Source organism: Natrix helvetica (genome assembly GCF_964273705.1).
Source record: "Natrix helvetica genome assembly, chromosome: 12".
Classification (NCBI taxonomy): domain Eukaryota; kingdom Metazoa; phylum Chordata; class Lepidosauria; order Squamata; family Natricidae; genus Natrix; species Natrix helvetica.
Window position 1 is genome coordinate 20,055,987 of NC_138556.1, and position 27,524 is coordinate 20,083,510.

At 45.9% G+C, this 27,524-nt stretch overlaps 1 protein-coding gene across 1 annotated transcript; it reads left to right on the forward strand.

Annotated features, from left to right (window-relative positions):
• KLF13 (KLF transcription factor 13) lies at positions 1-27,524 on the forward strand. Its single transcript, XM_081964864.1, has 2 exons — positions 1-1,013; positions 20,484-27,524. The coding sequence occupies exons 1-2, from the start codon at positions 470-472 to the stop codon at positions 20,774-20,776; spliced, it is 837 nt and encodes a 278-aa protein (XP_081820990.1). The 5' UTR covers positions 1-469; the 3' UTR covers positions 20,777-27,524.

Consider the following 27,524-nt stretch of genomic DNA (forward strand, 5'->3'; position numbering starts at 1 on the left):
ACTCTGCTCTGCTGCTCTCCGCCGGGTCTCTCTCTCTCCCCCGCCGGCCGAGCTGCCTCCAGGGCAGGCAGAGTCTCCGTGGGCTGCTAACCTGATCAGCCCAGGATGCAGCAGCCTCTCCATGGTGACATCACGGCCAGATGTTTGGCAGAGCCACACCCCCAGGGGGGTTTGAAGGAGCTCTAACAGGCTGGCTCACTTCTGCCGCCAGCATGCGAGGGAAGAGCTGCCGGAGGTGCAGGAGGCTAGCGATGGAGACAGCTTCGAGTGGCCAGCTCTTCTGCAGGCGGTTTGTCTGTCTTGATGTGCTCACCGGCAGCCTTTCCTCTTGAGAAAGAGGGCAGAAAGGGGTGAGCCTTTTGCCCACGGAGTCCTTCTTGTGAAACCTGCTCTCTTCTCTTCTGCAAGGAAGGTGCCCCTGCCAAGCGTCTGGAGGTGTGGATTTTGTGCACCCCAAGAGGTGTGGAAAATGGCCACAGCTGCCTATTTTGCTGCCGAGTGCCTTGTCTCCATGTCCAGCCGGGTGATCATCCATGGTCCTCCTGAAGAACCAAGACCTCCACCTGTTGGAATGGCTTCCCCTCTCACGGACTTGACTCCCAAGGAGAAACCTGAAGGGAAGGAGGCTGGCAGAGACAACGGTGGGGGTACCTCAGTGTATGCCGTGGCCAGCATTTTGGCTGACCTCAACCAACACCTTCCGAAGTCTTCCTCGCTTCAGCTGGAGAAGGTCCAGAGGATGGAACGGAAGGAGGAAGCCAACGCTCCTCTCTTGCAGGGAGCGCTCGGCCAAGACCTGGTCTTGCCAGCCAGCGACTGTGGAGGAGAAAGAGCAGCCACACCTACCAACTTGGCGGCAGAGAACCAGCCCGGCCCGAAACAAAGGAGCAGGAGGGGAAGGTGCCAGCTCGACCCAGAATTACCTCAGAAAAAACACAAATGCCACTATGTGGGGTGCGAAAAGGTTTATGGCAAGTCTTCGCACCTGAAGGCTCACCTGAGGACCCACACAGGTGAGCTCCCTGCTTGGAGGTGGTGGTGGTGGAAGAGGAGGGGGAGGGGGAGGAGGGGGAGGGACAGATGGACTTCAGACTTCCAAAACTAAAGTTGAGAGAGGTTGAGGAGAGTCCTTTAGACCTTCAGGCTTATGTAGACCCCATGGCTGGGGTCGCCATTCATTAACCCGTTGTTAATGAATGCCGGTGGAGAACTGCTACCTGTCCCACCCTTTCCCTTTCTTCTCCCTCCTCCTTCCTCTTGCCTGGTTCTCACCTGATGGCCAGCTCAAGACCTCATCCTGACCTTTGGCTCTCTGACCCAGCAGAGCGGTTCTTTCTGAAGTTGCTAGCCTCTGGCCCTTTGTGAGATAGCAACGTGGGGGCATGGGGTATTTTAGGGCTCTCTGCCTTGAGTATTAGCCACCTAACTCTTGGTTGTCTACTCCTGAGGTTCTCAGTTGTACCCATTATGAGCGACTTTTTCTGTGCAGTTTCACCCAGGTGGGAAGGGAGACCTTCCAGAACCTCGTTGTTGACTCAATTTTAATGCTAGAAAATGTAAACAGGGCAGGTCCCGTTCCTAGTTAAACCAGGACGGGCATTTCTTCTTCTCTCTACGTTCATTCTAATCAGAAAGATGGAGGTAAGAAAACCGCCTGTCTGTATTTCTCCCCCGCTTCAAACTTGCTGCTGGGTTTCAATCTGTGCCTCCCGTGGGCACTGCCTCGGTTTGTTCACATCGGTTATTTGGTGGAATAACTTTGCATACTTCAGGGGGTGCCACCCAAGGAATTGGGTAACGAGGAGCTGGAAAATTAACCTCTTATGGGACACCACCCAGTCAGAAGTTGGTCTCTGGAATATCTGGGTTTAGCAGAGGCATTTCTATGTGAATACGAATTATGCGCTCCGGGTGTATTTTCTGTCCCCTCTGCTCTGCTCTGCTCAATTGTACCCTCCTTCTTTATTTTCTTCCTTCTTTTTATCTTTTTATCTTTCTGTCCTTCTTCCCTCCCTTCTCCCTTTCTCATCTTCTTTCCTTTCTTCCTCTTTCATCTTCCCACCTTCCCTCCCTCCCTCCCTCCTTTCTTTCTTTCTTTCTTTCTTTCTTTCTTTCTCACTCTTTTTCTCTCTTTCTTTATAACTTTCTCTCTTTCTCTTTCTTTCTTTCTTTCTCTCTCTCTCTCTTTCTTTCTTTCTCTCTTTGTCCCTTTCTCTTTCTTTTTTCTCTCTTTCTTTCTCTCTTTCTCTCTCTCTCTGTCTCTCTCTCTCTTTCTTTCCTTTCTTTTCTTGCTAAAAGAAGGTCACTGTCTCAAAATAGGACCTTCTCTGCTGTCCAGTCCCCTCTTGATTTACGGCATCCTGTAGTGATATCCTGAAAATCAAGTCTACATGTGGGGGACGTTTCCTTGCAAGAGGCTTCTAGGGATATCGATGCGTATTATTATTATTATTTTAAAAAACCCTGTCCGAAAGCCAAGTCTCCTTTCCAGCAAGGGCGCCTGGCTCTTACATGATTTCTGCCGAGTGACGCTGGCCGGGCTGAGCGGTGGTGCCACTTTCCAGGAAGGGCTGTTTTTCTTGTTTGCATTGTGTTTTCATCACCCTCCCTAACCGTAGCTTTCATGTGGAGGGAAGTTCGCCCGTCCCTCCCTTGCCACTCTGACTTGGCAGGCTGTCCTCAAATCACATCTCCTCCTCCCCCTTCTGCTGCTGCTGCTGCTCCGGCCTCAACTTCTCTTTTGCTTCCTTTCAGACCCAGGAGACAAAGAGGGTTGAAGCTCGTAAACCAGGCTGGATAGAGAGGCAGTTGAAGGCGGGTGGGGGGGTAGGGGAGGAGGGGAGCTTGGCAGCTGGTGCCCTGGGGAGAGGGAGGGTCCGACCCAACCAATTCATGTCACTCAGGAGCCAGTTGGAGACATGGAAGTCAAACAGGGTCACTGGCTTTTAGCCACCTTCTTCTCATTGGGACTGGTGTTGGGAAGAGGTAGTAGGCCTTCTCCTTTGCTCCTTGGCGGGAAGCTCAACCAGAGGTGGTTGGGTTGGGTTGACTTGGCGGTCCAAGGGCAAAGAGTGAGCAAAATCAGGGCAAAAGGCAAAGGAAAGGGCACCCTCACCTTTACGGGTGAAGTCAGCCACCCTACTATTCATGGTGTATCACCTCCCAAATTGAGCTCTTCCCAGGAGCTGAGACTCCGCCAAAGGAATGCTGTTATTTATTTAAGTAGAGTTGGGTTGTTTTTTTTCAGTTGACATATTTGAAACTTACTTATGCTCTGCAAGTTTGAAAAGTGCTCAGCAATTCAACGGTTTTAGTTAAAATATAAACATACGAGGTTGGGAAGAATTCACATGAAAGAGATATTTTAAATCCCTGGGTTTTTTTTTATAATGGAATTATGATTAACAAACAATATCAGGTTTTGGACATGGATTACCATAAATCCAAGAGGCATAGAGGGGGAAAAACAGGTATAAAAACTACAGAAAATCTATTACCATATAAGTAAAGAGACGGGTATAATCAAAGGAGGAGAAATGGGGAAATTAAATCTATAATTCTACCAATCAACATTTCCTTTCCCCCATCCTCCTCCTCCTCCTCCTCCTCCTCCTCCTCCTCTTCCTGCTCTCCTCCTCCTCCTCCTCCTCCTCTTCTCCTCCTCGCCCCATCTTTATTTCTTTCTTGCTTTCGTATTATGACATTTCAGTGTGGTCTATCATGAGTAGAGAGTGTTGTTTCCTAAGCAACATTCTGCTGTAGTAAATACAGAATCTGTGGGATTGCAAACAAACCAACACTATGCCAAACAAAACAAAAATGACAACTTTTCTCCTAAAACCAGAGAGGGGACTGCTTGGCTAGGACCGGATAGATTCCAACTGAACTCCACTTGGAGAATGGCATGTTTTGAGAAAACTTGTAGGCTTCGTTCAAACATCAATCTGAGCTTTGTTCCTTTGGGAAGTTGCATGGTTTTGCGTGAATCTTGGCCAGGTGCTGGAGGTTTCCCCGAATGCACTGAGTAATGAAGTAATAAGGGCACAAATGTTGACTTAACCCAAGGTTTGTTCTAAGTTTCTTGAAATAGGCACCTGCTGTTGTCCCTGAATCCCTTAGCTGCCTATTGACTTCTGCTGATCTGGCCTTGTGTGTGCTGCAGCCAATGCAACCCCCAGGCTGCATCAACAGAGGGATAGAATCACGAGATAGGCCAGTTTTGGTCACCACGATACAAAAAAAGATGTTGGGACTCTAGAAAGAGTGCAGAGAAGAGCTGCAAAGATGACTAAGGTGCTGGAGGCTAAAACATACAAAGAACGGTTGCAGGAATTGGGCATAGTCTAGTGAAGAGAAGGACTAGGGAGGACATGATAGCAGTCTTCCAATATTTGAGGGGCTGTCATAGAGAATCCCCCAAAGTGCAGTACTTGAAGGCAGGACAAGGAACGGATGGAAACCAATCAAGGAGAGATACAACCTGGAACTAAGGAGAAATTTCTGGATAGTGAGAACAATCAGTGGGACAGCTTGCCCCCAGAAGTTGTAGGTGATCCATTCCTGGAGGCTTTCAAGAAGAGACTGGACAGTCACTTGTCTGGAATGGTAGAAGGTCTCCTGCTTAAGCAGGGAGGGTTGGTCTAGAAGACTTGTGAGGTGCCTTCCAGCTCTGTTATTCTGTTGTTCTCCTCTATTGTCCTTCTGTCCGCATGGGAACAAAGTACAGAATAGACACAGAGTGTGCCGTATTTTAACAGCCAGTAGAAAGAGGATGTCTTCAGGCTTAGAAAAAGATCTCATGGAACCTTTGATGATGGCCAGGCAGACCTTCCACTTGCTAGACAGGTCTACTTTCTCTCCACCCTCTTTTCGTTTCTCTCCAATTCAGTGCTCATAAAATTATTTCGTTGCAACAAGAACAAAGAAACCTAAACCACATCATATGTGAAAAGCAGAAAAAATAGATCACAGGAAGAATGAAACTGAAACCCTCCTGAAAGTATCAAGGGGCACAGAGAGCAAACAGAATTTAAAAAAAGACAACAATTTGAAATCATAAAGCATGCACAAGTTCAGCTTCCATTTGCAAGAAAAAAAACCATGGTTCTTGTTTTACAGAGAGATTGATACGTCACAATGTAAATCTGGGCTCCTTGATAAAAACCTTCAAAATGGACTTTTGATAGCTATTTCCCCTGCTTGGCTTTGTTTATTCTCAATAATGTATGCACTTTCACAGCAGACTTACTCGGTATTCAATTGCTGTTGTTATCTTTAGCAGATTTTGGTGTCTGTCCTGTCCCAGCATTCTGTTGAGAAGACGGCCTTGACATGTCCATGGAATATCTAAGACAGTGGGTGTCCAAGCTTGATAACTTGAAGACTTATAGACTCCTAGAATTCGTGCTGCGGAACTCTGGGAGTTGAAGTCCAGAAGTCTTCAAGTTGCTAAGGTTGGACACCCTGATCTAAGATCTTCCAACTTTTTCAGTGTTGATCCAGACCAAAATGATACTTGTACAGGCCTGGTATTTCTTCTTTTGGGGTGATTTTTATCATTGGGTGTGCTCTGAGAGGTAGACAGCAATGAAAGAAAGAAAGAAAGAAAGAAAGAAAGAAAGAAAGAAAGAAAGAAAGAAAGAAAGAAAGAAAGAAAGAAAGAAAGAAAGAAAGTTGGTCTAAGGCAGCAACCAAATTCTTCCTGAAAACAATTGCTTGTTCCTCCCTCTTCAACATGTTTTTTTGCAGGTGGACATACAAGAGGACTGGAATATGATTCCATTCTGGAACAGTATAAGTCACTAGAGCAGGCAGGAATTAAGGGCATTTCATCAATCGTCTTTCGGTCCGCCCACAAGCAATAAGATTTCATTTGCTCCTCTACCTACATTGGCTTCCTGGAAGCCATTCAGTGGGATGTGGAGAAACTGAGCAGTGAGTGGGAGTGAGGAAAAAAGCAGGAATTCCATCTGCTTTCAGGAAGGCAGTTCCAGTGGGTTGCAGCAGCCAGCTGGATTGGAGCAGAAGCAACAGGTGTTTTGAGAACTCAACAGAGGAGAATATCTGTAACTCAAGAGTTGAATTGGGGGGGGGGTCCTTGTTGCTCTCTGAGCTTGGTGCTTTTCTAGAAGACGTTTCCTGTCCCAACTAGGGAACAACATCAATGCTAGAAGGAAGGAGGTTTGGGAAGAGAGAAAGAGGAGGAGGGGTATTGTGGAGTCCTTGGTGCTCTCGGAGCTTGGTGCTTTTCTTGCAGATGTTTCATTACCTAACTAGGGAACACATTCAGTGTTAGATGACAGTGGGGTTGGTAGGGAGGAGGAGGAGGATTGTGGGGTCCTTGGTGCTGACTTTGGCCGTTTTTTTGGAGACATTTCATGACTCAACTAGGTAACATCATCAGTGCTCATGTGGGTGGTTTGCCTCCCACAGTAGCTCTGAACTTGGTTGTTGGCTTGCAAATGTTTCATTACCCATCTAGGTAACACCATCAGTGGTAGCTCCCATTTGCATGCTGTCTGAAGGTTTGAAGCCCCTATGTGGTCCCAATTCAAGAGAATATTTGTAGCTCAGGGTTGAACTGTGTGGGGTCCTTGGGGCTTGCAGATGTTTCATTACCCATCTAGGTTGTATGATGTGACCAGATATGGTAAAAAAACTTCTGTAAGGAAACAACGAAGTTCAGAGAGCATCAAGGACCCCACAGTTTTGGGACTTTCTTGCATAACACCAAGGAGCCTAGATTGGACCCCGGAATGAAGGAATACTTGCCTTCCCTGGGCTGGGATCTGAGGGACACAGGAAGGAGACCTTCACTATGGAAGATTAACGTTTTCTTCTTCATTGGGTCTCCACACCTTCCTTGCTTATAAATGAATAGTGAGGAGGCAAGGGTTAGCTCATTAGATCCAGAAATGTCAACACTCAGCAAAAAGAGAGAGAGAGAGAAGCTTTTTGGCACAGAAAGCTACCATTCCTCAAGCAAGTGTGTTTTCCTTGAACAGCTGGAAGAAGATAAAAGACATATTTGGTTTTCACTGCCCATCAATCCATGTTTGACAAACATTTGTCCACCTCAAGCACACTAGAAGTTGGTTACTGCAACATGCAAAGAAGGAGAACAGAATCAACAATAACAAAAGTAACATGAAAGCTTTCCCCTCATATCTCTCTTACTATGTAGAGCAGGGGTCTCCCATTTTGGCAACTTTAAGACTTGAACTCCCAGAATTCCTCAAGGGAGTTGAAGTCCAGAAGTCCTAAAGTTGCCAAAATGGGAGACCCTTGATGGAGAGGACAAGCCCCTGGAATGGGGTAAGACCTTTCAACCCATGGACATCTTCTGTGCAAAGCAGAAGACATTGCTTAAAGTATCAAAATGGTGTTCAAGGCATCAGAAACTATTTAGATCTGTTCGTGCCTTGACACCTTGGAACAGCATCGGGTAGTTCCTTCAGACCCCAACACGATTCAAAAATAAACAAAAGATGGCTGCGGTGTCACCAAAATATGCCATGTTTTCTGGCGTTTCAAAGTTCTTGTTGGATTTTTTAAAAATTACTTTTATGTCTTTTTTGGCACCTGGTCTTCTCCAAAGTGGCTGCCTCTTCTAATCCAGGGGTATCAAACTCAATTTCATTGAGGGCCGCATGTGTTTGACCTTGGGCGGGGGGCAGAAGGGGGCGTGGCAGGGTGTGTGGCCAGCTCAACATCACTTGTGTTGGGGCCGCCTGTGGTGACCTGTGCGCTCTGCCCAAACTCTGTTTTGGCTGCGATGGCCACGTGCAACCCTCTGCCAGTGAAAACAGAGTTGGGAGTGCCATCCGTGGCCCTCACGAGCTCCGTTTCTGGTTGCGATGGCCTCCTGCAATCCGCTGCCAGCGAAAACAGAGCTTGGGAGGGCTGCACACTCCCCTCCTGAGCTCCGTTTTCACTAGAAGAGGCACCGCGGGCTGGTCCTTCACTATTTCCAGGGCGGGCCTGCGGGGTAAGATCTAAGCCCCCCACAGGCTGAATCTGGGCCCCGGGCCTTGAGTTTGACACCCCTGCCAAACCCTCTCAATTTCTGCGACTGCAAATCAGGCAGGCAAACAGGAGGTCTCTAACTGTGCGGCCCATCCAGGAGGCTGGGTGTTGGCTGCCAGAAATGTTCAAAGTTGGCACTTGTCTGTGCCCCTTCCTTGTCTCTGTTGGTTATAGTTGCACTTTATATTTTGAGGTATGTGCTGATAAACAATCCTTCCGTTGGAATCTGGACACCCAGGGTGCCGGCTTGGTGTGGTCTCGGGTCTTAATTGCTTTGAGCTATAATTCTCATTGTACTGAATTGGCCGGAGACAAAAGACGAAGCCTGAAGAACGTTTTCTGTCCTCAGCCCTCTCTTTGTCCAGCCCCCTCAATTCCACTTTCTTTACTGTAATGAGGAGGCGAACGGCCTCCGGTATGAGTTCCTTGGCAACATTTGCTGGAGATAATGGCAAAGCAGTGCCAAGGGACTAATTAGCCTTGTTAACATATCAGGCTCACGGTGGAGACAGGAGGTTTTTTTCCTGCTCTTTCGAAGAGAAAATGGAGAAGGCACAACGGACGCTGATATTTGGAATCTTTTTTTGTAAAGCAAACAAACAAACAATACACATTTTACCCAGCAAGCAGGTTGAAGCAGATCTGCCCAGCTCTCTGGAGTTGGAAGGTACTTGTGGATCTTAGCAACTTCACTCCAGATCCTACGTTAGGGAAGGAAGGAAGAATGCTTTCCGAATGGGTTTATGGCAGCCAAGAGCCATTGTGGGAATGTCAGCAGGCCGTTTTTAATTCCATCTGGCCAGGAACTTATCCGGCACCGTGTCAATCTCAGATCCACCTGAGTCGAAATCCAGTTAATTCAAGGCCTCTATTGCTGGTTCCAACTGCTTTTGAATCAGGGAAGGGAATCGCGTATTTAATTGCTCCCTTTTGAGCCATCTTGTAAAAAAATTGTCTTCAGCTGCTGCTGCTGCTCTAATTCTGCTTCGCGGTCTCTGGAGAGTCCACACAATCAAATATGTTTCCCAAAATAATCTCTCGCCTCACCTTCTTCAGCCTGGTGTGCTCCTAATAGGCCGGGTTGTAACTCTTCTGTTATCCAGTTGAAGCAAGAGAGGACCTGCTGAAAGGAGACATCGTCTTTGCGGTCCTTCAGAAGTTGGGGTGTTTGGATTTTGGAAAGAGGTGGTCTTGGAGGTGACAGGAGGAAACTAACAGGGTTAATTACCTCCTTGGACCCTCTCCCTATCTGCCCTCTCAAGGAAGGGCAGATAGGGAAACAATTATAAATTCTAATTGTTTGGGCAGGTTCAACATTTGGAGAAATAGACCAGCTTTCTCGTGGTGTCTTCTCGGTAGAGTTCCCAGGGAAATGTCTTGAAGATGTTTGGGGTTGGGAGACCTGTTTGAAGAGAAGGGGGTTGGGAGACCTGGTTGGAGGTCACAATTTGACATGTAGAATTGGGCTTATACGGGGAACACATTTTTGGGGTTGAAAATACTGCACCGATTCATGGTGAGGAGATGTGTCAGGTCTGACTACATCCAAGCTTGGTTGATTTCTTCAAGACCAGCCAAAGATTCTTCATAATTTTGTTGAGTTCCAAAAGGGTAGTCTGGTCTCTTCTATTTCCCTCAGATAATTTCCTCAGGTATTCTAGCTGCTTCATAACCCTGATGTGGAAAACACGTCGCCAGTTTCTCCCAGTTTCCAAATTAAACCAACCAACCATCTGTAACCAATCAGAAAGTCCAAGTGAAAAAAGAAATGCTGGGTAGAAATTTCAGCAGAAGACCATCATGGAGCATCACAAGTGGCTCAGTGGAGAATCCCAAAGCCAGATTATTCTCCCAACTTTCATAATCATCCCATTCTGTCTCTTTGGGACACAAATGAAGAGACCCAGAGCAGGGACTCTGCCATCTAAAGCAGGTGAAATGAGTCCGGCAGGAGGAGTCCTTGGTGCTCTCTGAACTTGTCTTGCAGACATTTCATTATCCAAACTAACATCATCAGGGTTAGAGTTAGGGTTAGGGTTATTACTTAGTTTGGCCATGAAAGGAAACTGCAAGAAAACAACCAAACTCAGAAAGATGCCTCATTTCAACCCAGAACTACACATATTCTCCTTTATTGAATCCTGCATGCCCTACATTTTAGGATGGGGAGGGACACAGCAAAATTGCTCTCTTCCTTGACAAAAATTGAACACAAAGCATTTCATTTAGATCCATTTGAAAAAAGTAACTTTTTTTTTACATCTCAGCACACATGTGTTGAACTCCTGTTTTGTCTGGCTGTGCGCGGCTGAGGCATGTCCAAACCTGGAACCCTAGAATGCGTCTGAGGTGGCCACGTGACTCCTTTTTCTGTTTTATAACTTCAAGCGGGCCTCTGCGTTTCCCTCCCCGATTTCACTCCAAGTAATCCTGGATTAACTGCTTGGATCTGAAATGTTGCTGAGGGAGCCGAAGCCACAGCCGAAATGGAGGGTATGCACTTCCGGAGTCCTTCTTAGAGGCTCCCTGGATGGTCCCAGTTTGGGTTGTTTACTGGTCACCCTTTTTGGCTTTCGCTGGAGAGCAGCTCACGTGGTTGAGTGAGATCACGATCTTACTGTATGCTGGTGAGACAACAGCCAGACAGCGAGGGTTATTTAAGTGCAGGCTGAGCAGCCAGACAGAGCTAGACTGTGTTTTGCAAAGCTTGTCGTTTCAGCATTTCATGTCCAGGAGATTCACTTGCGCCTAGGGGAGAAGTTGGACACATTAGTAGTTGGCTGAACTTGATAGAAGTCTTCTAAGTTATTTCAACATTGAAAGGGAGAAACATTTCAAATTGTTCTGGAGAAAAGATTGTGTAGCACAAGGCGTGAGTAAATTCTCTTGCACAACCTACTCTGAAGTGGAAGGGATTTCTGCAAGAGCAAACCAATTTTTGAGCTCCAGGCATTTGGTGGGTCCTACCTAACCTACCAGAAGTACACAGTCAGCAGGGCAACAAGAAACTTCGTTTTCTTTTTATCTCCTTCTTCAGAACATAGTTCAAAACCACCAGCCTCGACTGCCTCGATGCCACTTTCAGCCTTATCTGAATTTGCACACTTGACTTCAGCAGAAACCATGTCTTCCTATTGCTGGAGGTTGATGGTTGTCTTACATTTCCTGCTTGAGGGCCAGAGAGGGGCAAAACATTCGAAGGGTGGTGACAATGCATGCAATTATCATAGTCTGTCTCTCAAAAAGAAGTCATCTGCCACTTTCTGGAGTCACAAATGCAAAGTTACGTAGGAGAAACTGACTGTATGTTTTCCACATCTGGGTTATGAAGCAACTAGAAGGACCTAGAGGAGACCAATCAATCCTTTTGGGACTCAACAAAATTATGATCAGTCTTTGGCTGGTCCTGAAGAAGTCAGCCAAGTTTGGATGCACTCATTGTTTGTCTAGAGAACCATCTGGAAGTCTCAGAACTGAAAGCTAAACTCAAACAAACCACCACACAGCAAAAGAAGACAAGGGGAAACCACTTCCTTATCGGGACCAAGACTTCTATCCATGAAGCCACCAGAAAACAAGACCAACGAGAAGGTGGCTCAATCCATTTCAGAGACCTACTGTCAATGAAACAACCCTCAGAAACCTTCTCTCGTTAAAGCTGCTCCACACGTTTGTGTTGTGCTCTACAACAAAGGAAAACAAATTCCCAATTCTCAACCCATCTAGGTCAGAAGATCAAGTCTAAGGGAGGGTCACTTTTCATTTCAGAGACTAAAAGCAACGAAGCGATGCGTTCTATGTATTTGAAATGGGTCTCCATGCATGAGGGAGCAATGGTAAAACAGTTATGAATCTCAGAGGCCCAATGCTGTGATCTTTAGATATAGCTCACTGAAAAGGGGCTGCAAAACTTAACTGGCAGATTAAGCAAGCAGATCTTTAGTTGAATAATTGGGGCAGTATCTCTTTCAATTAGTTAATAGAGTGGTGGGTTCTTCTCTTCAAAGTAATGCATTTCTGGTTTGTTACTTTCCCTAGGGAAATAAAAATAAATGGTGGGCAATGACTTTTCCTTCAAAGAATAAATGAGATCATTTGTCTGCTGAATTTTGTTGTCTTCTGCTTTTTTTTTTTCAACATCAGAAAAAAGGCACCCTAGGGCCACACTTATTTTAATTAAGGCATGGGATTAATCGACTCTCAATCTAAGAGTAGGCCACGACTCAAAAGACCTACAGATTCAAATACAAATGAATTACTTTGCAAAACGCACTAGTTCTCTACCAAGATCAGGGGGCATCCATAGGGTAGGGTTAAAAAAAAAGCCAGCCCTAATAATGCAACTGGAGTTTCACCTATTTTTTAAAACTGTGCTTCATGATTCATACAGAGGAAAATGCTTTCTGAGATATCTCGTTTCCTGATCAGGAATGATTTTAAAAAGTTAAATCAGCATGTGGAATTTGCGTTGGAAAACTGCTAGGAATTGCTGTGTTAAATGCCAAAGAAGATGAATTAAGTCAGTCCCTCAAGATTGGGGACTTCAATTCCCAGAACTCCCCAGTCAACAGATTATTGTTGAGAATTCTGGGAATTAAGCTCAGCACATCTTGAGGTTCTTCATGTTGCCTAAAAAGACAGAGGGCATATTTCTTTGTGCAACCAATTCCTGGTGTTTTAAATTCTACCTCTGACCTAAAAGGAATGTTACGCAAGACCAAATTGACTAGCAGTTCTCTTCACCAGTCATTTTTCTTGGTTGACTGAGTCATCTGGGATGGTTTACAAAACAAGACATAGCCTCTGGCTTCGTTTACTCTACTTTCCTTAGTTTTGCCTTCTAGTATTTCCAGAGATGATGGTCATGAATTTCTTCTCAATTCACGGGTGGCTCAGTCTGGGGAATGTAACCAAAGTCTTAAATTTTTTCAAGGCTAGGAGGGTCTGTATTATTGGTCCATTTTAATCAGAATCAGAAAATCTGCAATTCCTGGGGTATGTAACAACTCTACTGTATGAGTTGCCCTGGTTGACAGGGTGCTTCTGCCCTTCAAGATGCTGGTTGTCACCTTTAAAGCCCTTCATAGCTTGGGACTGGGTTATTTGAGGGACAATCTATCCTCAGTCGTTAGTATCTGTCAAATCTGGTCAGACAGGATGGGCATCCTCCAAATTCTGTGGGCCCTGGATCTGGAAGATATTCAGAATAACAGAGTTGGAAGGGACTTTGGAGATCTTCTAAAACTCTGCTCAAGCAGAAGACCCTAGACCAGGACTCCCCAAAGTTGGCCACTTTAAGACTTGTGGATGTCAACTCCCAGAATTCTCCAGCCAGCATAACTTACTCTCTTGTCATCCCTTCCTCTGCAGTCTCTCCACTTAGATCAGAGGTCTTCAAACTTGGCCACTTTAAGACTTGTGGACATCAACTCCCAGATTCTCCAGCCAGCTATGCTGGGGGTTGACGTCCACAAGTCTTAAAGTGGCCAGGTTTGAAGACCTCTGCCCTAGACCATTCCGACAAGTGGCTGTCCAACCTCTTCTTGAAAGCCTCCAGTGTTGGAGCACACACAACTCTGGAGAAAAACTGTTCCACTGGTTGATTGTTCTCCCCGTCAGGAAATTCCTCCTTAGTTGGCTTCTCTCCTTGATTAGTTGCACAGGAGTGCAAACGTTCAGATGCTCTTAGCCCAGAAGAGCAGATGCCACGCACAGCCTGGGCATCCGGGCAGCTTTCTCAGAGTCTCCCAATTGTTTGCAGGGCAATTTTGTTTGCATGCAAGCGTTGGTTGGCAGCCCCCTTCCTTGGCCATGACAGCTGTTCCACCGAGGCGGCTTTCTAATCCACCCACGTGTACTTACGATGAGTCAGGCACAGGTGTGGCCCGCATTCAGAAATGGCCCGGATTAACTCTGCAATTAATCCTTGAGTACACACTCTTTGTATGCCCTGCTGTATGCCCTCTCAAAAGGTCCCACGGTTTTATCCCCTCCGATCGTTTTGATAGAGACCTGCCTGCCTGCTCAGTTCTCGCCGGATGGACCTCCACGATGGAGGTTCTTTTATGTCGCTTCCCGGATCGATGGTCCATTTGGACAGCAAATTGAAAAGAAAATGCAGGCTCTCCAGCGCCTTTGCCAGTAGGTTCCCTATGCAGTTAGTCCTCGAGTTACAACAGTTCATTTAGTGACTGTTCAAAGTTAAAATGGCACTTTAAAAAGTGACCTACGGTTGTTTTTCACACAACCGTTGCAGGTCCCCCACGGTGACTTGATTAAAATCCAGATGCTTGGCAACCGACTCACATTTATGACGGTTGCAGTGTCCCGGGGTCACACGATCCCCTTTTGCGACTTTCTGACAAGCAAAGTCAATGGCCAGATTCACTTAACAACCATCTGACTGTTTTAACAACTGGTTCCCTTTAACAACTGATTTACTTTAACAACTGTGGCAGGGAAGGCCGTAACATGGAGCAAAATCCACTGAACAAAGCTCTCGCTTAGCAACAGAAATCTGGGGCTTCATTGTGGTCATAACTCGAGGACTACCTGGAGACATGCTCCGGTTTCACCTCTTTGGCAGAGTTTCCTGCTTTCCTGGCCTATGTGCATAAAAATAAAGAAGGAAGAGTTTGCTTTGGTTTTATTGTTTGTCTACACAACTTTTCCATTACCCTCTTATTATGTTTAAAGCCAGGGAACTGATTGCCGCAAAACACAGAAACACCCTTTCTGGTTCTCATTAGCAGCCTTGGGGAGTGTGTCACAGGGCTACTGAAAAAAACGTGTAAAATGCGCAAGCAATGCCAACCTTTTCCCCTCACCCTACCCTTGTTGGGAGAAGGGTTGAAACCTGAATTGGGAACTGCGGCTCCAAAGATGACAGGCTCCCTTAATGGGTCTTATGACAGGGGTCTTTAAAGCTCCTTGGGGGAGATCCTAAGGGAAGCCTATAGTGAGAGGGAGGAGGGAGAGGGGGAAGGAAGGAAGGAGGGAGGGAGGGAGGGAAGGAAGAAGGGAAGGAAGGAAGGAGGGGGAGGGAGGGAAAGGAGGAAGGAGGGGGAGGAAGGGAAGGGAGGAAGGAGGGAGTGAGGGAAGGGAAGGGAGAAAGAAAGGAGGGAGGGAGGGAGGGAGAGAAGGGGAAGGAAAGGGAAGAGAAGAGAGACAGACCATAATGTGAAACCTTCATAAAAGACCATCCTTCTGTGCCTCTGAAGTTAGCTATCCTGAGCAGTTCAAAGCTTGCTCCAGCCCCCTCATTTCAGACCCAGCTAGCTGAAGATCTAAAGCAGGGTTGTCCCACCTCGGCAACCTTAAGACCTGTGGGACTTCCATGCCCAGAATTCCCCAGTGGTCCATTCTGGGAATTGAAGTCCAGAAGTCTTAAAGTTGCCACGTTTGGACACCCCGATCTAAAGGAGGAAGCGGGGAGGGGGAACCCCTTTGTAGAGTGTAGAGTTGCAGAGAAGGAGAGCATTTCTGTTCGTTCTTTCCTCGGAAGGTCCAGGAGAGCGAGTCTGTTTGGTTCCGTCGGCTCAGCAGAGTTGAGCTCAGGCCTCGGTCTGTGGGAAATTCAGCTTCTGGAGACGCCAAGCCATGTTCTTTGAGAAGCTCCGTGATGTCAAGATGAGACCCATTCAAGAGGAGGGGAGGCAGAAGGTGCCAAAGCAAGGAGGGAAGCCGAGGGAAGGAAAGGGGAGGGTTCGTTTTCAAATCGTTTGTGGAAAAACCGAGCCTTCTTTTCCAAGAGGGCTTTCCAAGCTCCAGGGTGGCCCAGACCTGAGAAGGCAAAAATAGCCTTGCTGACTCCGAAGTTCAGACTGAAATCAAACCCTGATGACACACAGGCCGGAGTTTGTATATGCCGAAAGTCTTTGGCCTTTTCCAACCGGGAAACCCCAAAGATCAATGAAAACCTTCCAAGGGGAATAAATAAATGGCTGGGCTTAAAATAGCCCTGCGCTCAGTTCAAAGAAAGAGGCCAATGGTTAAGATCTGCTATTTCTCTTTTTCTCTCTCTCTCTTTTTCCCCTCCTTTGATGCAAAGGAAAAGAAAGCACCTTTTATCCAAACCCCAAATATCTCATTTGCCCCCAGGGTGGTTTGAGGTTCAGCCTGTTGGTCAGTTTGAAGTGCCTGCACAAAAAACAGGGGAAGTGGGAAGATATTTGCCCAAAGATGTCAAGCCTTATTTAAGGAGGCTTTGTTTAAAAGTGCCCCTTGCTTTGCTTAGCTGGCACAATTCCACCCCCCCACCCCCCCAAATCGTGCATGACTGGCCTATCACCGGAGGGGTTCCCAGCACTTTTTCCTGCCGCAAAAATGAATATTCTGGCTGGGTTTTTTTTTTAAATCACCGGAAGAAGCCTAATTGACAAACTCAGGGAATTCATACTCTATTTTGGGGGTCCCCAACCCCCGGACCACGGCCCGTTTGGAACTGGGGCGCACAAGCGACGGGCAGGCGAGCATCCGAAGCTCCACTTCAGAGGTGGGTTCCTACTGGTACGGTACAGTTCGGCCGAACAGGTAGTACCTCTGATGGACACGTGGCCGTATTAGTTTTATGATTGGCAGTGCCATCTTTATTTTCTGTTCTGCACATGCAAAGAACAACCTTCATTTTAAAAAATGCAACTTTTATTCCTTTTTTAATGTTGTGCGCATGCGCAGATTGTTTTAAATGAAAATGCGCACGGAGCACAAATTTTTTACTATCGATCCCGTAGTAATGGCAGTCAGAACCCACCCCTTGCACGAGCGGCGGGTGTTTGTGCTCACACCTGAAGCTCCACTTGCACCATGGAGCTACCATCCCCTCCCCCTCCCCCTGTGCTGGGCTGCCAATCTGGAAAGGTTGGGGACCCCTTGCACTCTTTCCCCCTTCCCCTGCTCCCTAGATTGGGAATGTTCAGGTCATCCTCATCATACGACCGTTCAGTGAACGTTGGTTCAAAGGGATGATGGCTTCAGACAAAAGGAATATATGACTTCTCCTCAAAGTTACGACCGCTGCGGTCATTTGTCTGCAATTTGGGTGCTTAGTTTAAGACTGCTGGCAGTGTCCTGTGGCCACGTGATCAGGATTTGTGACCTTTCCAATCCGTTCCCGACAAACAAAGCCAATTAGGGATGCCAGATAAGCTTCACGACTGCATGATTCACTTAACGACCATGTGATTTGCTTAGCAACCACAGTAGAAATGGTTGTGATTTTGAGTCTGGTCTCATGACGACTCACTCAAGAACTGCATCACTTAGCAACCAAAATTCCCAGGGCCAAGCATGGTCATAAGTGAAGGACTACCTGTATCTTGACGGTAGATGCTTTTTGTGGAGAGTCTTATTCTTTGGTCCAATATTAGCTGCTGTGGAACCAAGGAAGTCCCCGTTTTCCAGACAGACACGGACATTCAATCCAATGCTTTGAAGAACAGTTGTGGGAACTGGGGATGTCCAGTCTAATGAAAAGAAGGACTGGAGGGACATGATAGCAGCCTATTCCACCTATTCTCCAACGCACCAGAAGGCAGGACAAGAAACAATGGATGAAAACTAAGCAAGGAAGAAACTAAGCAACCTAGAAATAAGGAGGAATTTCCTGACAGTGAGAGGAAGCGTCCAGTGGAACGATTTGCCTCCAGAAGTTCTCTCAAGAAGAGACTGGGCAGCCATTTGTACAGAGTTTGTGTAAGAGGTTAAGACCTCCAAAGGTTCTTCCAACTCTGTTGTTTTGTTATTCTGCACTTTTTTTTGCGGGTGCTGGTTGTATCCTGTGTCTGAAGAGCAGTGGCCCATGTCCTAATAGCCAACGCACATTTCCAGGGGCCCAACAACTGTTTTGCACAGGTGGCTTCTGAAGAATTGAGGCTGATGCAAGACTTTTTGCCACACTGCTTGTTCCTTAACAAATATGAGGCAACGAGTCCCAATGCTCTCTTTTGCTCAGTTGCTTTCTTTCTGCCAGTAACAGGGCCCTTGGTACTGTATAACCACATCCTCCCCACCCCTCCATCCTGGTTGCAGAGAAACGGACAAAAGGACAGCTCAGGAGAGGCTATAAAGAAGGGTCCTTCTCTCAGCTTGGCTGTTTTCTTGCAAACATTTCATTACCCAAAGTAGGTAACATCATCAGTGTTCGAAGGGAGGGGGGTATTGCTCCTGAGCGCTCCCTTCTAGCACTGATGATGCTACCTAGTTGGGTAATGAAGTGTCTGCAAAAAGCAAGCAAGGCTATAGTGATCAACATAGATGCAAAACTACAGATAGGGAGAGAAAGAGGCTGCCTCTGGAAGCCTGAACCAGTGGAAAAGTTCAAATCCATCCATCATGACAGGCCTTCTGCATATTATACCCAAGAGAACAGACAGTTGGGGGTCATGGGAGAACATCCTGTTGGGAGAACATAAATAGGATTTATTCTCTCTGTCGCCTCCTCAACTGAAGGCCACAGAATCGTGTAACTAGTAAATGGAACTTTACTAGATGGAACTAGTAAAGTATACTTTTTGCTACGAATGGAGTTGAAGCAGGGGTGAAATCCTCCCGGTTTGGCTCGGTTCGGTTGAACCGGTAGGGACGATTGTCCTACGCTCTGCGAACCGGTAGTAAAGAAAAGCTGCTCAGATCAACTCTGTCTACCCAAAGGACAGAAATAATTACTACAACATTAAGGATCAAACAGTCCTCCTCCCCCTGTTCCTTGTGGAAATGCTTTAAACATGCTTTAAAAAGCAGGGGGGGAAAGCTTCTGACAATTGTGCGACTCACAGCTGAGCCGCGTGATTATCGGAAGCTTTTTTCCTGCTTTTTAAAGCATTTTTTCCCTGCCTGTTCGCCCAAATCGGCAGGGGGAAAATGCTTTAAAAAGTGAAAAAAAGTTGGCCACGCCCACCCAGTCACATGATCCTCCCCACCAAGCCACGCCCACAGAACCGGTGGGGGAAATATTTAGATTTCACCACTGAGTTGAGGGTCTTTTTCGCTTATCGGAGCAAGGCAGGGCAGGTCTGACATGCCAAGATTGAGAAAGACGGGGCGAAGGGCGTGTAACCTAATCGACCCACCTCCAACATTACGGGAAAATAAAGCAATAGGATCTTACCCCACAAGGCACAGGGGGTGGAGGGCTGTTTGATCCTCAGCATTGTAGCTACTATTTCTGTCCTTTGGGTAGACAGAGTTGATCTGAGCACCCAAAGGAAATGCAATTCCGTTCCTCAAGAGGTGGGAACTGGAAGAAGAAGAAAAAAAGTCCTTTAGCTGAGCTGGGAGAGCCAAAATGTTTTGTCAACCTTCTGCAATTTATGTCTGTTTGCTCATCTTCCTTGCTGTAGAAACTGCCGGTTACTTGACCAATAATCCTTTCTTCTGCATTTATGAAGGTGGGGTGACACCCCTCTCCCTCCCTCCCCCCCCCCCCCCGTTGTTTGTTCTCTGAATTTATGGGTTTGCTATATTAAAAAGAGAGTGTCAGATATAAATCAAGGCACAAAAGAAATGGACAATTTCATCGCTGCCCCTCCTTCGTTTGCCCACCCAACCTCAAGCAAACTTTGCAGGGTGTTTATTAGTCCTTCGTCTACAGGAAGGGAAAAATAATAATTTTGAGCTGCCCTCCCTAGAAACAGGCATTCGGGCTGCCCAGGAAGATAAGCTCATTAACCAAGATGAGGCAGAAAAGCAATCAAAGTGTTTTATAGCATCATGGACAATATCTATAAAATTAGGCAGCCATTGGACATCTATCCATGATCACACACAGACCCAACTGTAATACACTATTAGGTCTTGTTCTCTTCTGTTTTCATTTTAGTTTAATGTTTGGATTTGTTGTGGCCCGTCAGTAGCCAGAGGAGCTGGCAACAGATTTGGACAGTGAGGAGGTTGGGGAGGAATCTGGGCCAGACCTGGAGTCTGGGGAAGGCTCTGAGGAGGACTTTGTGTCAGAGGCAGAGAGGGGGCCACGGCCGTCTGACATTTATCAGATCGAAGTCAGACATCAATGAGGCAGATGAACAGCTGGAGCCTGTTCCCAGTGTGCGCATGCACAGAATGGCCAGACGAAGGGAACAGCTAAAGAGCAGAGGTCAACTGAATGGCCCCTCCCAGAGGAAATAAAAGAGGAGCGAAAGGGGAGGGGAGTCTGCAGGAGACCATTAGTTTGCTTAATTGGTTCGTGACTCTCCAAGGCTCCTTGCCAAGTTTTGCAGATATCGGCCTGGCAGCTCTCCAAGCCAGAGAAGGTCCGTGACTGTAAATCCTCCCTGGAAAGACTTTGCTGGATGGGAATGAGCAGAATTCACAGGAGATTCATAAAAGGGTTTTTTTGTCAGGACCAGGAGTTTGCTTCATGCTCTTGGGAAGCCTCAGTCAGAACAGAATTCTGGTGGGTGACCGTAATAAAAGACGGAATTGACCTCAAGACCATTTCTCTTTTCTGTGTGTCCCTGCAGGCGAGAGGCCCTTCGAATGCCGCTGGGAAGAGTGTAACAAGAAGTTTGCCCGTTCAGACGAGCTGGCCCGGCATTTCCGCACTCACACGGGCGAGAAGAAGTTCTCCTGCCCGCTCTGCGACAAGCGCTTCATGCGGAGCGACCACCTCACCAAGCACGCCCGCCGTCACGCCAACTTCCATCCCAACATGCTCAAGAGACGAAGTGGGTGCAGCTCCAGGACGGGGTCTCTGAGTGACTACAGCCGGTCCGATGGGTCCAGCCCCAGGGACAGTCCTGGCAGCTCCCCCTAAAAATCTCCCCGCGTCTGCATTCTGCTCGCCACCTTTGCGTCCAATTTTTGGAGTTCTCCGTCACCTTGTAACGCTTTGCTTGTCCCCCCCCATCTTTAAACAAAGCAAGAGAGAACTTGGCCTTGTTTTGAAGGGAATAAGAGGGGGAGATTTTTCTCCTGCGACATTGCTGCAGAATTTTTTTTTGGCACAGTAGGACTCGAGTTTCACACATTTTTCTCCATGGTCCTTCCAGGAATCTTTTTCTGGACATTTCTTTTTGCTCTGTGTGTGTGTGCGTGTGCGTGTTTTTAAGCCTTAAGAAGATGCTCTTTTATAGTTTTTCTTTTTGCTCAGGTGTCAAAGGGAATTTTGTAGGGAAACAAAAATGCAAAATGCAAAACCAGGAATGTCTCTACAGCCAGGTTGATTCTAACTTTCCTCCATCAAACTCTCCTCTTACTCAGGGATATATGTCTATTTATGTACAATGAAGACACCTCCAGCCACAGCCTTGTTTGATAAACCCGTTTGCACTCTCAGAACCTGGCCTCCGGTCCTTTCCTGCAATACAGCAAGGAAGTCAGGCCAATCTTTGCACTCAAACGATTCGATTTCACAGTTGGGGTGAATGCTTGGAGGGATTGGGCCGTCTCCTCCACAATTTCAATCAACCAGTCCTCATTCCCCCCCCCCTTTTTTTTTTTCAGATCGTTTCATGCTGAAACGATTCTGCCACCACCAACTTCCTGTTGCAAGAAGAAGAAGAAGAAGAACAGTCTGTATAAAAAGTTTATACTCGTAAAAGAATTGCAGGGGGTAGGTGGAAGATTTTTTAAAAAAAAAACTGAAGTAGGTGCCTTAATTGCTTGTTTTTATTCTAAATCTAGGAAAATATATTTATACTGGGGAACATTTCATTGGTGCAACAAAGGGGCAGGATGGTGCTCTGTGGGGATGACAGCTTGTGACAACTTCGAGAGATGAAGGTCTGAGCTGAACCCTTGTATCTGCTTCTCTGTGGGCCTCGCGCATGAAGTGGGCATTGATTTGAATAATGTTCCATATCCTTCTCTTTGAAAACAAAAAAAAACCTCCTCTGGAAACTGTGTTTCAGAGTCATCCAGTCTTCGTCAAGGTATTTGTGCTGATTTCCGGCCCTTTTTGACTTGCAAGCCGAAGAGTCTACGGAATTCTGCATTATGGCAAAAAAGACTGTCCATAATCAGATGGAAGCAACCAACGGTGATCCGGCAATATGATCTTTTGGAGGACGGTGGAAGCAACTAGAAAGTGTTAAAAAGATGGTGTTTTAGCTCAAGAGCAGTTCACAATTTTCCTTTGCTGTCAGTGTAGCGTAGGGTCTGAAGGATGTACTTAAATCTTCTCCCCAACCAGCAGAAACTCTTGGATCTTCCAACAGATTTCCCTTTGTCTTATCTAGCAGTTTGGACCACTTATCCCTCCAGAAGTCCCACCAAGCAGAAGGATCTCCTGCCTCCAGGTGGAACCGAGGGTCAATGTGGATCACAGCCTGAAAGAGCTAGCTTTCTCGAAGGTCTTGTGACTACTTAAAGAGCTTAACTCAACAGAAGAGATCTGTGGATATGTAAAACTCCCCCTTCATGAGTGGGGAGATGATTCCTTTCAAAACTGGGCCCCATGTTTGCTTGGCATGGATGGATGGATGGATGGATAGATAGATGGATGGATGGACGGATGGACTGTGTCCAAGGTTGATAATGCAGCCCTCCTGAAGTGGATGTTCTCTAGATGTAACTTTCAGAATTCCAGCTCTGGAGGTTGCTTTCTCAACAGATGTGGGAGGTTTTGATAAGACTCATCTTTGCTTTTGAAGTTAAGGTCCGGGGAAGCCAGCCAGAAGGTTGGGAGATGTGTCTTTCCTAGAAACCTTGTTGCTCTTGAACTTGGCTTCTTCCAAGATTAGATTTCAATGCATGGAGTGCTTTCCCTGTGATCGTGTTCCATTTAAAAAAAAAATACTGTTAATATAAATGCAGTCGACTGTAGCACAGTAAAGCAAACTCCATTCCTTCAAACTACTGTTTACGATTGAAGCAATCAATACATTCCAAAGGTGTTCTAACCAAGACTTTCCTTCCAATTTTGCAATAATTCCATTTTGCCAGATGACTTAAAACACATGTGTGCACATAGACATGACTGTACTGTACATAGATTTGCAAAAAAGTAACATGCCACCCATTAAAGCGTAGCTGGTAGGTGCTATTTATCAAGTCCTCGTCCCCTTGTCCTACCATCTGTTGTATAAAAATGGCTCTACATCTAGATATATTCCAGTATTGATTTCAAAACACAATTTGAAGTTAGCCCTGCTTTCTGGGTAGGTTCAACACCAGGCATAAACCAATCCAACCACCATAAATAAGTTCTCAAGATCCTGCTTATTGTCATCATGATAGGTTCAGAGGAAGAACTGTCCTCTGTCTCTATCCCATGAGAAGTTTCATTTGAGGTTCTCCAAAAAACAGAACTTCACTTTCCAACCTCCTTTGATAGCTAAGGATGGAGGGCAGTTATCAAAGGCAGGACTTAGAAACACTCATAACAACCAGCAAAAATATTTATTATCTATAGCAAGGTGTCCTCATGAAGATATAGCTAGCAACAAAGGTTTGGATTGAGGGTGACCAGGAACAGAGAGATGGCTACAGAAAACAGTATGAGCCCATCTACCCCAAACCTCTCCTTTTATTAAATTACCAGCAGAACATTGATTTGTTCTCCAAGAGCACCAGATCTCTCTTCCATTTCAAAAACACAGACTTGCAAAAATAAATTCTACCACGCCTTAAACGGTGTCCTTCCACTCGGGGTCAGCCAGATGTGTTAGGAAGTACCATCCCAACCCACCTGGAAGGTGGGGAAAGGGAGGTGGCCTTAAACCCAACCCTCCAAATAGGATCTTAGCCTTAATCTTCAAGAGACACCAGTCATTGCTTAGACTAGTGCTCTTTTTCCTTTTGTGGCTCAAGAAACCGGCATTGAATCTCCCAAGGATTATGCCAAAGAGCTAACCACCCGTGGTGAAGTCTGAAGATAACCAACGTGGTGATGTTCCTAACCTTGCTTGAATGATTGGAGTTGCATGGAGTAAAAGAAGTGATCTTACCTATAAGGAACGGGCACTTCTACCAAATCAACTACTGCATTCCTTTGGATCAGCAGGGTTCTTATGATATTATTCCAGGATTTTACATTTTTGTTCTGCTGTGCTGCTGTTATTTCACTAACTGAACCCAGCTGCCTTTCTTTAGGTCAAGCTTGGTCGTGGGCCCTTTCCTCCTCCTTTTGGTGGGCAGAGGGCCTCGTTCTGAGATATTGACTCTTTCTTGGGTCAAGACTATGGCATTAGACAGGCAACGGAGAGGAAAAGCATCCACATATCTCTCTATTTCAGACTTCGCATTTAGAGTTCAGTGGCAACATGAGCCATGCGCTTCTGAGGCTTTTCGAAATCCTTTTTGTGCTCATTACCATTTCATATCGTGCAGTAAATGTAATCAAAACACTCAGGGTTTGCTAATCATTGTCTCCTGTCTGGCGACAGGACCTCATTTTAGCTTTGTTGGACGCTGTTTGATTAATGTTGATTAGGCAAAACTGGGTCCTAATTTGATGAAAATTCTGCTTGAGATTTTTCATGGGAAAGAGCTTGGGTCAGGCAGCCAGGCAAGAAAGAGATCAATCTCGTTCCTGCTCTTCAAATTCCCTGGTCTTTGCTTGCTTCAATTTAGGGGTCGACCTTGACGTTATTTAGATCTCTCCTGCAAAAAGTCTAGAGCAAAGGTGTCCAACGTTGACCACTATAACCCTTGTGGGCTTCAGGTGTTCTAGGAGTTGAAGTCCACGGGTCTTAAAGTGGCCAAGGTTGGACTCCCATGTTCTATATCAGTGATGGCGGACCTTTTTGGCACCGAGCGCTGAAAAGGTTGTTCGGAAATGTTGTGTGTGTGCACGCCCATCAAGGCCATGCTCCAAAAAAGCCAAACTTCCGGGTTCTGGCTTGCATCTGTGCCTGCAATCAGCTGGCCAGCACATATGCGCACACTGGTTTTCAGCACTGCCATGCACTTAAAGGGCAGCTAACCATCATGCACGCATGTGCGCTAGAAACCCAGAAGTCAAACAGGCAAGGCTGTGCGTGCCACTTTGGGCACACGTGCCATAGGTTTTGTCATCACGGTTCTCTACGATCTTCCATAGCAACTGATCTCTGATCTCAGCCATAATTCAGCTTTCCTCTCTCAGGTTCCATTCCCAGTCAGGGCTTCTTACTGGCTCTCCTGTTTCCCAAACGACCCCCTGGAAAAGCAGAAGGTGGACTTGCTCTCCGTTGGGAAAAGTCTCGCCATCTCATCTAGCCAAAGTGTGGTGGAGTTCAGGAATTAGACAATACTAGACAGACGACCTTTAAACTGTTGTTGTGGTCCTATTTTTCCACCTCACTTTTTTTTTTGCTTTTTTGCTTTGGGAGCTGTTTACAACTGTGTCATAAAAAGAAGAAAAGATGTGTATCGCTATCTGTCCAGGTGCTATTATGTTCACAGGGTTTTCTATTTATTGTAACGGAGAACTTTCCTTACTGCATATAACTCGCTGTTGCTTTCCGCTTTCCATCCAGGGCATTAAACCTCATTACCTTAAGCAGTTGAAGTGCTTAATCTGAATAAATTATGCAGATTAAACAGTTCTAAATCAGGGTGTCAATCATTAAGGCCTTTGGGCTGCAGGCCACTGGAGTTCACTCATTGTTAAGTAGGATATCTGGAACTTGGAGCATTGTCCTTCTGGAAATAGGTTTTATGTATATAATTATAAAGAAAGCATACTCTGTATATAACTGCTGTGCTTGGCTTCTCCTAATGGCTTGCTCCTTTAAGCAAGCAAAAATCTGTGCCTCGGTTTCCTGAATTTGAATTTCAGAATTTGAACCATGGAAACTAGGAACAGTTTGGTGGTGAGGACGGTGGAATTGGCCACAAGATATTGGCCTCCATTATCCACCAAATTAAGAACCCAAGCTCTCCCTTGATTGGACTCCTTCAGGCTGCAGAGATGGCTCAGGTCTCAAGGTAGCTTCCACATCTGGGTGAGATTGCTGTGCCTTCTTAGGAAAATGCAAGCTGGGCACCGAGCAACTGAAGAGAGGCAAGTTGCAAAAAAAGTGCTTACCACCTCACTTAGCTGCTGGTCTCAAGCAGCACCTTTGAAATAACAAGATTTTACCTGGGTCTTCTTACTTGAATGCAGAGTTTCTCAACCTGGTCAGCTATAAAACGGGTGGACTTCAACTCTGAGAATTCCCCAGCCAGACCAAGTTGAGAAGCACTGCTTTAATGGGATACATTCCCAGCACCCTCCCTGTTTTCAGAGTACTGTAGCAAAAGGCCCAACATAGAACATCAGTAATAACTCTTAGCTACAGAGGTGGTGAATGAAAATTATCTGAATTTATTTTTTCTCTCTCTGATATTTTCCATGAATATGGAAGAAAGTCTGTTGAGGGCATTATTCAACACAGCATGGATGAACTTTGAGATGTAAAACATTTTCTACATCTTGGCTCTGGACATCATTCTAGGTGTAACCTGGAGAAGTGCCTACAAAAAATAATGCTCTTTTAGCAAAGGACATTCAGCAATCTAGGCACCCAAGATTGGTGTCTTGAGATGTATTCTATTGCAGGTCCCCCAAACCTCTACAAACACTGGCTAGAAATTCTGGGACTTGTGCTGTAGAACCTCTTTGAGAAGGTTGTCCAAATACAACGCATCCTTCATCTACACATCCACTGCTCCACCCGTGTGGTCTTAACTCCGTACCCTCCAGAATTATGTGGCCTTGGCATGGATATACCCAACATGACGGAGCAGGAAAGCATCTTGAGATGGTTAACAGTTGCATCTTGTCTCCTCATTTGCCATGTCCTTTCAGTATTTATTGTCCTTTTCTCTGCTGCTTTCTGGAATTTCCACTCTTGCCCAGGTTTAGATTATGAGAATCTGGAAAAGATTTCAATCCCTGAAGGATTGTTTCTGTTCAAGATGTCATCTGACAGCCTGGAGTAAGGAATCTTCTCCTCATCCTTCTGTAGTCGTTTTTTGTTTGGTTTTTTTGGTTTTTTGATGTGCTGAAACCTGCTAAAGATTTCACTTGGGAGCTGGTTATAAAATTATAGAGGTGAGAAGGATTTCTGGATGGAAAATGCACTTAAGGTCCAAGGCCCATCCAAATCTCCTCCTTCGTGAAATTGTTCTGAAATGCTGCATGGAATCTCTTGTGCATTAATGTATAGAGAGCTATAGATAACTAGATATATACTCTGTGTCAGTACAGGAACAAAAATATTACACAATTACACAAGTTTACATACATATCTTCCCTTTGGGGCAAGATCTTGTCATGGTTTTCTCCTCATCCCTTTTCTCCAGCATCACCTCCGTGCTTTCACGGGTCACTTTTTTAGATGGTTTCATGTTTTACTGAGTCACTACATCGAAGTATTGCAGTTGTAGAGCCATCTGTCCGACTCCCATTCACTCTGCTGTAATCTTTTTGAAAATGTTTGTTTGGGTTTTTTTTGTATTTCATAGTTTTATATATTGTGACAGTGTCCCTATGCAACCACAAACAGAAGGCAGAACTAACAAATGTCAAGCGTCAATTTATATGCATGATTAGTGATGTTTGCATTTTAAATAAAACCAATGAATGATTAAGAAAA

Coding starts and splice junctions, on each gene's coding strand:
- KLF13 (XM_081964864.1), top strand. CDS start 470: ATGGCCACAGCTGCCTATTTTGCTGCCGAGTGCCTTGTCTCCATGTCC. Junction 1,014..20,483: donor TCACCTGAGGACCCACACAG/GTGAGCTCCCTG, acceptor GTGTCCCTGCAG/GCGAGAGGCCCTTCGAATGC.